The 10,742-nt window shown below is 40.2% G+C and overlaps 1 protein-coding gene across 1 annotated transcript in view; it reads left to right on the top strand.

The window, feature by feature from the left end:
• Positions 1–780: 780 nt before the first annotated feature.
• cpt1ab (carnitine palmitoyltransferase 1Ab (liver)) overlaps positions 781–10,742 on the top strand; it is a gene marked incomplete at its 3' end in the record, with an annotated part of 31,532 nt that continues 21,570 nt past the window's right edge. The window contains exons 1-8 of the mRNA XM_010777338.1: positions 781–887; positions 3,778–3,942; positions 4,942–5,084; positions 6,681–6,852; positions 7,471–7,572; positions 8,050–8,187; positions 8,344–8,421; positions 9,371–9,478. Coding sequence (XP_010775640.1) covers positions 3,802–3,942; positions 4,942–5,084; positions 6,681–6,852; positions 7,471–7,572; positions 8,050–8,187; positions 8,344–8,421; positions 9,371–9,478 — 882 coding nt within the window. The remainder of the gene's footprint in view (positions 888–3,777; positions 3,943–4,941; positions 5,085–6,680; positions 6,853–7,470; positions 7,573–8,049; positions 8,188–8,343; positions 8,422–9,370; positions 9,479–10,742) is intronic.

Raw genomic sequence — 10,742 nt, 5'->3', positions numbered from 1 at the left:
ATATATATATATATATATATATATATATATATATATATATATGGAGAGTAGTACACAACATTTAATATGAACACTGCTTTAATATAATGCCATATAATAAAAGTATCTTGCTGTATGCTGTTTTATAGACGTGTTACTGAGCTTGGTATCACCTTTTTATGTGTTTGTATTTGAGGGATGCAAATCAAAGCATGTGACAAGTGTAGTTTTGTCTGACAATGTATTTTAAAACTGTGTACAATTGTCAACCATCAGAGATTTTGTTAACACTGTGGTAGCACTTATATTATTTATCTCTAAATATATTAAACCATTGTAGAAAAGATTGCAAATCAGGGTAAGACTGTTTTATGCCACTGTTGAATGTTTATAGGATTTTTCTGATATTACATCAACCAAAAACCCATTCCTTGCTTATTTTATCGATACACTAAATCTAAATTCCACAAAGAAGGTTACTATAAAACTGAGATTTAAAGACCTAACATAGATAATTGTACCCATACTGCCCCTCCTATTGGACTCTATTTGATTGTCTGGATATTCTTAACATCTTGCCTATCATCTACACAATTTAACAATATGGGTACAGGCCTACTGGGTACTCATGGTGTATGTGACGTCATTCTCAGCAAGATGTATTTCCAATTCTCACCTGCTGGCTCTCCTCTTACAAACCATACATTTCATCACAAAATACCTCAAGGGGGCGCTGTTTCTAACTCGACGTGATGGTTCTGTCGGCCACTTGAGAAAGGGGGCAGGCTGTATTCAAGTCTGTCCTCTCATTCATGCAGAGTGTAACGCAGTCACCGCCGACAGCTAGGCCGTGTCACATCCTCGTCAAAACAGAAAGCTCAGCTCTCTCTGACTGACCGAAAGGGTTGGTGAGTAATAATTATCCATTTTCTGAAAGCCTCTTGACTCTCTTTATGCCCCTCTCGGCAGTTTTGGAAGTAGCTGTGAAAATATAGCTTCAGGGGAAAAAGAAACATGGCAAGCTAGGCAAACACCTTTTAAAAGCTGTCGTTATCTCTGCGCAGTTAATGTCAGTTTGTTGCATTTCCGTGTCGGCGCAGTGCTTTAGAGCTGCGCGCCGCGGTGTTTACATGGCGTACAGTAGGTTTCTACATTAGCGTTGACATTACCGGGCGGCCTGTGGCAGTCAGAAATTAAGTTGACAGCATCAACGCTAATTGTGAAAGTGGAAACTATGCCTCGAGCGTAACTGTCTATTGTCCTCACAGCCATGCTATTGGGTTTTAACAGCAGGTTGTGGAAAATGCTGAAAAGGCCTCATGAATATCTGCATTAAAATCTACCCTGACTTTTTTGTATTGCGAATGTTAAACGGTCCCTTAGCACCCCTGTGTTGTTCATAACATAAATGTAGGCAAAAGTCCAAGTAAAGGTCATTCATTGACAGTTACCTGGAAGCTCTATAACACTAGATACAGTTGTATTACTCTAATAATAACAATAGTACAGTATAGCTTGTCTGCAGTTATAATGTGTGGTAGTAGCAAAAGATACATTTAAAAAGGTGTGTAAATGTCACCTGCTAGTGAAGGTCAGTAGATTCGTCATGGTGTCCTTCTTGTGAGAGCATCATAAACGTACAGATAGTACCCGTAGTTTATTTACATGTGACTGAAAACGCTGTTTATTTTTTATTCATAAATAGAATATTGTATTGACAACGGGGGTGCACACTGGTGACCCCCTTTCTCCTAGACCACGTGGGAAAGATAATTAAAATAGGCTAATGCAACAAATGTATGCGTTTATGTGTAGTTTCATGTTAAATGTTATAGTAATGACAACAGGCTTAAGGCTTTATGGAGTGGTTTGTGGTTTTTTGGTCAGAATCAATTGCAGATAAGGTTGACATAAGTGAATGTGCTTGAAGACTTGGGAGGTTGACATAATTTATTAACGCTAGCAATGGCTGTGTAACTGCTGTAAAGTATAGAAAATGAACAAACGCCTATCATACAATACCCAAAATGAACAATCTTTTTTTGGTTGGCTTTATTGTGAACACAATGGGATATACCTACTACTATGTTGCCAGTTTTACCCAGTTTCTAAGCGGCGCAGTGCTGCGACCTTTCCCCTAGTTTCTGCAACACAGGGTGGATCATGTGATGCTGGAAAGTTGCTGGGGGAGGGGACTCACGCCTCCAACTGTGGATGGTGCTCCTTCCGAGGACTAAAAACGTAGATACGTGTCCTGCTTTCAGAGTGCTCTCATTGAATAACATAAAAATTGACTGTGTAAAGAAAAAAATTTTTTTTCAGAAACTAAGAAGAGGCTGCTGGGAAACGTTGCTGTAGTCTTATTTAAAAGCGAAGAGAACATCTAATACAGCAAATCCATGCCATAGGATGCAAAACATTAACCTCAGTTTAACGATCTATATAATCAATGGCCAGTTTTAACTTGCCCACTCGTGAGGTACTTATTTTTGCTTATGTGGTTATTGTATTTCCTACTGCTATTGAAGGCAGCTGAAAACACCATGTCCCTCACAACGCCACAGTCAACCAGGCATTATATAATTCAGGTGGTATTTACTTCACACATTCTGCTGGTGTCCCATACCAACGGTGGTCAAATAAAGGCTTAACCATTGTAATTTGAAGCCAAGACATGGGTTCTGAGTCTGTGAAACTATAGAAAATGGTGGTCATATAGTACGTCTAAAATCTGTCATTTATTTAACTAATCTTACTCAGTAAAGCATCACTTATATCAGTTAACATTGTATTTCACATAAAAACAAAAAATGCTTTCTAACATTATTTAAACAGGTTTCAGAGAGGTTTGCCCATTTGAAATAAAATGATCTTCAGGTTTATAATAGAGATGCTACACCTGCCTAACTGGTCCAGTGATGAGTACCAGTAATGCAACACAGTCACCTCCCAGTGCATCTCCTCTGGTGTCAGCTTGCAGGATCCAGTTCAGATGATACAGTAGCCAAATGCAAAAACATGCATGTCAAGCTGATTTATGAAGGACCTACTTGTATTAAAAATACATCACTTCCTTATAAAGGATGCTGCTTTGTCATTCAATGTTAATAAACAATAATCGTTGTTACAAGGCATTTGTATTGCAGTTAAAGAACACAGTGTTGCTTTGTACCAAGTATCTGATGTTGTGTTTTTATATATGCCCTTTAGTTCCACTGCTTTCTCACACGACAGCCTTTAGAAAGTATACAAAATGGGACTCTAAATGAATCTTCTCCAAAAAGAGAATCAAAAATAATCAAAATCAAAACTAGGTAAAGTTGCAGGCAAGACCAATATCATACAGAGAATATAACAAATGTGGTTTCAAGACTCCAATATTGTCTCTGTAACTCAAGACTTCATGGACACTCAACAGTTTTGCCTCTGAAAGTAAGCTTACATTTATCCAGTCACTCCGTGGTCTACTGGCCAGTTTCCTACAAAGAGCTTAAACTGAATAAACCTTGGGAATGAGGCAACCTGCAGTGCCTTCGAGGAATAACAACCACTGATTTCAAAGAACTGTGACAGCCAGGAGCATGTGAATAGAACAGGATGTTTCCATTTTGGCCTGAAGACAGTAATGCACAGCCTTATCCCAATGTCACCCTGATGTGATTTTACATTGTTGGGATCTGCTCATTCTTGTACTTAGTATCCATATTTACTTTGTGATTGACCTTTTATGATAGCTGTAAGTCTTCTTGAAACTGCCTCTTAACTTACTCTATTATCTTGCACTTGTTCTGCCCTCAGTGACCCTGTGCAGTAGAAGCCACCATGGCAGAAGCTCACCAGGCGGTGGCCTTCCAGTTCAGTGTTTCCCCCGATGGTATCGACGTACAGCTGTGCCACGAGGCTCTGCGCCAGATCTACCTCTCTGGCATCCACTCCTGGAAGAAAAGATTCATTCGCTTCAAGGTGAGAGGTGTTAGACGTATGGAGAATAAGGTCTAGAGGGTTCCTGTACAATATGTGGGGACATTGTTGATGATCTTTGACTGAGTTACTACCAAGTATAAGTCCATATTAAGTTTATTAGCAAACATTCCATTCATTTTTGTTAATCACCTGACCGAGAAGGGAACTTTGTTTACTCTTTGGAGGGCCTTAAGATACAGACATATGTTGAAAATGTTGTTGAATGTTATTATATATATATACACACACACACACACCATCACTTTAAATGTTTTCAGCATATATATGTATTCAATCTGGAGTGATTGACTAATATTGGTTACTCACAAAGCATATGTTTATATAGTACTTATTTATGTCCTTGGAAAATAAAACCTTAAAAAAAAGGCATGTATGGATAGTAGATATTATACCTATTCATTATTCATTACAGATTACATTTTTCATTTAATTTACTTGATTTAATGTTTAATATTATAACTTATGCTTTCACATTTGTAATGTGTGTTTGACTTGTGAAATGTCAGAGTGAAAGATTGGGTTTCGAAGGGCACCTGTTTTGGGTAACTGTGTTTGTATACGGATTTCTTGCTTTAAATAAGAATGCCTTTACAAAAATAGATACATATTGAGGCAATAAACATAATCTGAGGGCTGCAGTAATCCTTACAGTCATTTATCCATTTGATCTTTATCTGACTGTTAGTCTTTTATTACTCGCACACGATTAGCTAGCAGTGATCATAACCTTCCTGGGAATTCTCAGTGTCATAGCCTTTGGCCTAGTTGTGTGTTTACACCATACACCACACAGGGCCACTCAAACCCAAACACCTCCAGGCATTTTCACACATTCCTTTTTGTTTACTTAGATTTATGATATCTCACACAGGTCAGCAGGATCCAAAACAAAGTGATATGAAAGCACTTGTTGTATTAACAATATCCTTATAAATGATTTGCCCTCTGTAACCTTCCCTTTGGTTTACCTCTCCACAGAATGGGGTAATGACTGGTGTGTACCCGGGCAGCCCTGGTGGGTTCATGGTGGTGGTTGTGTCCTACATGTCCTATAATAAATATAACGTGCTGGATCCCTCTCTGGGGTTGATTGCCAGGCTGGGTCAACACGTACCCATCAGGTAAGATCTGCCTCGCATGACATGATGTTTTGTTCTATATAAGTAGACAAAGAAAGCCAAAAACCTTGCATTATACACATCAAACCAAAGTCATAGAACTAGTTGCGATTGAGCAAACTATTGTCGCCTCATGTTGCGTACATCCTGCCGTAAAATTCACACTTAACCACACCACAAAGACTACAGCCAACATCCAACTCTCCAGTACCTTCTGCATCTTTGTGAGAGAAAAATAACTCTGCATAACAGCATGGGGCTTGAAACCAGAAAAGATAGGGCTGTAAATAAATAAGATATCCGTGTATTAATCAGAATAGGTTAAGATGAAAAATGAAAAGGGGAAATGTGTGTGACCTCTTGACTTTAGTTTTAGTTTGTTTTCCTCACATCCGTTTATCTCCCCGTGCCCTGATTCCCATAAGCTTAACAGCCAATCAGAGTGATTATTAGCTGACACCCTCTGCGGACGGTGCAAGACCCACCACAGAAACTAGGCCGACAGACGCTCACCCACGGCCCCAACTTGACGGTCTGCCGATTAATAGGCTTGGTGTCGGGGCCTTAAAACAATACAAATCACCAAGGAGATTTATTCAAGTCTAGACATAACCACCATGCTAATTTGTTCACAAGTTGGCTCAGTGTTCAAGAGGAAGTCCCTAAACAAATAAAGTGACCATTCCGTAGTAGGGATTTGGCAACAAAAAGAAAATGGGCGTGAAGGAAGTTATGAATTATGATTACAAATCCAACATGTGAAAAGGCATCATGTGGCCAATTGCATAGCAATGGAATGCGTCTTTAAGCTTTTATTACATTTATACAGATAGGCACATGCCTCTGGTATTTACGAGGTGCAGTTGTAGATTGTAAAATAGATGTTATTTAATTTTTAGACATTTTGTTCCAATTGTCTGCCATGCCTCATCTTTGTTGTTTGCCAACAATGCTGCTCATGTTTGGTGATATTATGCCAACACTCCCTGTCCATATAAAGCCTCACTTTATCTACAATGCTGGGGATTTTCCCTCAAGTGAAGGACATTGTTCATGACCGCATTGTTAAGGTTATTCTTCCCGTGTCTAATTTCTAAATTGTTTCAAACACTGTTAATTACATAAAAGCCTTGCCTCTCCATGTATGTTATAACATGTTATTACACATATTATCAATGTAACCGGCTACACTAAGTGGTAAGGATAGGGATTTTACCATTGACAGTTCAATGTGTAAGAGTTTTTATCTTTTCAAAGATAAATGTAATACTTTTTTTACCATGACTTCATGTGACTTTGAACTCAGCCAAGTCTGTATGCTGCTATGTGTCATCATTGTACAATGTGTCCATTGTGTTGTTGTAGTGGACACTCTCATATATTCACAAGTTAATCAAACTTGAACATGTAATGGCCTGTGTTATTACTTTGAATGCCATATCTTTACATTGTTCTTGTTTTTCCTTTAGTCGGGAAAGTCATATTTCCTACAATTTCCCATACTTTGAACCAAAAGTGTTGCTTTGCTAATCTTATATTGACCTTCTCTGTGTCTTGTCCTGGTCACGCCTCCCTCTGTCCCCCCTTCTCTGTCCACAGTCAATACATGTGTGAAGACAGCCAGAAGATAGTTGGAGGGGTTCTGGTGGGCACGGGCCTGTGGGTCACCATAATCATGGTTATGAGGAATGTCCTGAAGTGCCTGTTGTCGTGGCACGGCTGGATGCACGCTCGCCACGGCTCTGTGCCCTTGTCTACGCGTCTGTGGATGGTGAGACAATCAATGTCCTCCTCTGGTCAATTCCCTTTAGAGCAAACACAGACAGGAATGTCTGGTGCCATTATTCATAAAGAAGTACGTTTTTGCTTCCTCGTATGAAGGACAAGCCAAACATATGAGAGTCAAGAGCTAAAACATTGATTGTGTTTTTATTACACAATTCCTGCTAACAAGGGCTTAACAGTTCTCGATTGAATAGGATATTATGAGACAGGTTAAACGGTTTGAACTGTTGCTCAACAAATCATTTTGCCCTTATGTTCTTTTTTCACTTGTTCATCTAATTTGATGTAAATGAATCAAGGCCTACTATGCATTGCTGTAGGTCATTCATTTCCCATTGAAGTATGTCTTTTAAAGATACCACAAGACTTAAGAATATAAGGTCCTATTAAAGTGATTATACTGAGTCACCATTTATTTTTGACTGATAGGACAAAGTTCTTGTGTAAAGTCTTTGTCAGACCATGTGCTGTTTTGGTCTTTGTTATATTAACCCACCTGTTACGTTTTTGGACTTTGCTCCAGACCCCGACACATTCCAGGTGAAACACAAAGTGTAACCTTCAATCCTCCTTGTCCTCTCCCTTATCTCTTCTTCTTGTCCAGTTATTAGTGAAGGTGTTCTCCGGCAGGAAGCCAATGCTCTACAGTTTCCAGAACTCCCTGCCCCGGCTTCCTGTGCCCGGTGTCAAGGACACCTGCAGTCGGGTAATTTCCACCTGCCGTGTTACTTCCTGTCTCGTGTGCACAATCTTTCATGATGATAACGATCCTAGCTAATGGACTCGAAACACATTTTTAGAAGGCTCAGCATTCGTAAATGTTCAATTTGAATAACCTATTTTGAAAGAATACATTTAATACCACTGAACTGCATGTAAATCCTTTATCTTTTTCCATCATGTAACATAGATAAGGGGTCTATAGTGCCCTGAAATAGTACTACGTTTTTTTGGAAAGAATGCTTCTCTACTTTAAAGTGTGCTGAGTCACATTTCTTTACATTTCAGTAAGACTCTTCGCCTGAGGCTTAGCCATAAAACACACTGGTCCTCCTGTCTTCCATCTGTCGGGGGGGAGGAAAGAGGAGATGACCTGTTTTCTCTCTTGTCTGCTCTCTCCTTGTTTAAAAAGTGATTAGACTTTGCATCCCTCTTTGTGACTTCCCTGTTTCATTGTTAATAGTACCTGGAGTCAGTGCGCCCACTGATGGAGGATGAGCAGTATGAACGTATGGAGGGCTTGGCTAAAGACTTTGAGAAGAACCTGGGACCCCGATTGCAGTGGTACCTCAAACTCAAGTCCTGGTGGGCCTCCAACTACGTGAGTTACACATCATTCCTTCCCTTAATCTCTTCTTCAGCCTTTTGTCACAGATTTGGAAACTGTCCCGGGTCAGATTCATCAAAAACAATCAAAGAAAAGCAGTCTGTCTAATGAGGTCTCCCGTTTTCCTTTCCCTCTCTTTGTGTTGCACAGGTCAGTGACTGGTGGGAGGAGTATATTTACCTGAGAGGCCGTGGGCCCATCATGGTCAACAGTAACTATTATGCCATGGTAAGTCATCTCTAACTGAGTACATGTTAGCAATAATGGCTCAGCCTTTTTCATTTAAAGTTTAATCAGGAAGCATATCCATGTAAGTTGTGATTGATTCTCTTGCTGAAGGTGTGTTTTAGCATGTTTAAGCTCTGTTACCCACATCACTGTTTTTTCAGGAAGAGTTAAAACATGTAAACAAACCTGAGAATTGTTGTTCTACCACATTGTAAGCTATATATAATAATAACTTTCAATAAGAGTATTTAGATAGAACTATTTCATGGCATACTGATAGTCTTATTTTATGTGTGATAGCTGGGCTCAACTGGTTAGCACATTTTCTTTCTATGTAAGGACACACTTACATTCCATGCATCGTGGTCTTAGGGGAGCTCATTACAACATCAGCCTCACAGTCTGGGGATTTACAGCATTTTGCTGAATCACTGCCTTACAGTGTGTCCTTATTTTAACTCGTGGGCTGGTTGATTGCTCAAAATCTGTGTCAGATTTGTAATCCCAGTAGACCTAGTGAACCAAACAGAAATGCTAGCGGCCAGACCTAAGGGTCTATAACAGTGAGCCAAAGGGCTGTTCCTGCCTTGAGAGAGCAGACTCACTCTTCATAGAGACAGAGAATCTGTTTTGTCTGTGAGGAGTTATCAAATAGTAACAATGGAAATGTCAACAGAAAATTGGATCTCTTATGCTTTCTAAGGAGGTAGACATGGTATAGATCAGTGGAACAAAACTTGGCATGCTTGACATAGCAGGTGATGATAGCTACTGTATGTGCACATACAGTCCTTGACCAAAATAACAACAAAGGATCTATGGCGGCCTTACACAGTGACACAGTTGTGTTCATGGTGCTTTCGTGGTCACGTCTTATGCCTTTTTTGTTTTCAGGACATTGTGAAATGTTAGAGATAATGAATTGCTAACTATTAAACTCCTTTCCCAGGACTTCCTGTATGTGTTCCCCACCTCCATCCAGGCTGCCAGGGCAGGTAACGCCATCCACGCCACCATGCTCTACAGGAGGAAGCTGGACCGAGCCCAGATCAAACCTGTGAGTGGAGAGCTGCTGTGTTTCCGAACTGTTACATTCCTTAAATGATTTTGTTAAGCTCTGGTAATCCACAGACATTGTGAAAGCTGTGATATAAATAGCATTAGCACATGTTTGACCATATCAATCCTATGTAAATGTTTAACTTTGTCCTTTATTGATTAACGGCTGTTATCTCAGTTTGTCTTTTAAGTTTACAATGAGAGCGGCTTATCTACCACTGTCTTCTTGTGTACTCTCAAAAGTACGTTTCTTATGTCAGCAACGATTATGTAAATATTTCAAATTCTCCTCGGCTCACTTTGTCTAACTCTGACTTTAGGAATAGCCTTTCCCTGGGCTTTTTGTTTGTCTGGACACAAGAAGAGCTGTGATTACGCAAAGTCGCACGCATCATGTGAAGGCTTAAGGCTCGATGAATGCTGTGCGATTTTACCGACGCACATCAGTTTCATCCTTCCCCGCTCCTGTGTCAGTCTTTTTCCTTTAGAAACCTGCATGACGCTTGAGTGCAAACTCTGTATTTTCATTTGCACAATCCTGACACACATTGAACAACATGTTGCAGAAATACAAACTGATCTCCCTGAAAAACACATTGACATTTATTCAAACCAATGCATGAGCTTGCTGTGTTACACACTCACATTCAGTTCTCTCTGTTTTACTGTTTTGTCCCTTCACTGTGTCGGACGCTGCGTTAGATTTACTTGCTGGCAAACAAGATTCCTCTGTGTTCGGCTCAGTGGGAGGCGATGTTTAACACCACACGCGTCCCAGGTTTGGAGACAGGTAAGAGGAGGGCAGATCTCCGCCCGTGCCCTCAACACCTCTTCCCCATGACCTTAGCTATTCATGCGGCACCAGCCGTTGGAAACCCTTACTGCCAGACTCATTCTCAACAGCGCAGCCCTGAAACAATCCTATTTCTTATTGGCTTGTAGTAGTTTTCTTTGGGTTATATTTACATTTATAAAATGTAAACCCAACTACATCTTAGTACAAATGTTTCTGCAAATATCAGGTTTATGCTGGTGTGAATGAGTTGGCAGACCACTGGTTTCTGGACCCTGCTCATGTCTCTTTCCCTGGCAGTCTTCTCAGGTCCCTCCTCCTCCTTAAGGCTGCTTATCAAACCAATCCTCATCGCTCCCTCTCCACCTCACCCATGCTCCTGTCCCTGTAGGTGTTTGTCCGCTGCTGTTCTCGGGGGATTTTAGTGAAATAGTCTGTCTTCTCTGTGTGTTTGACTCTCCCCTTTTGC

Source organism: Notothenia coriiceps, unplaced genomic scaffold (genome assembly GCF_000735185.1).
Source record: "Notothenia coriiceps isolate Sejong01 unplaced genomic scaffold, NC01 NC01_scaffold00018021, whole genome shotgun sequence".
Lineage (NCBI taxonomy): Eukaryota > Metazoa > Chordata > Actinopteri > Perciformes > Nototheniidae > Notothenia > Notothenia coriiceps.
The sequence above is the reverse complement of the archived record's forward strand: the minus strand, read 5'-3'. Positions and strand labels throughout refer to the sequence as shown.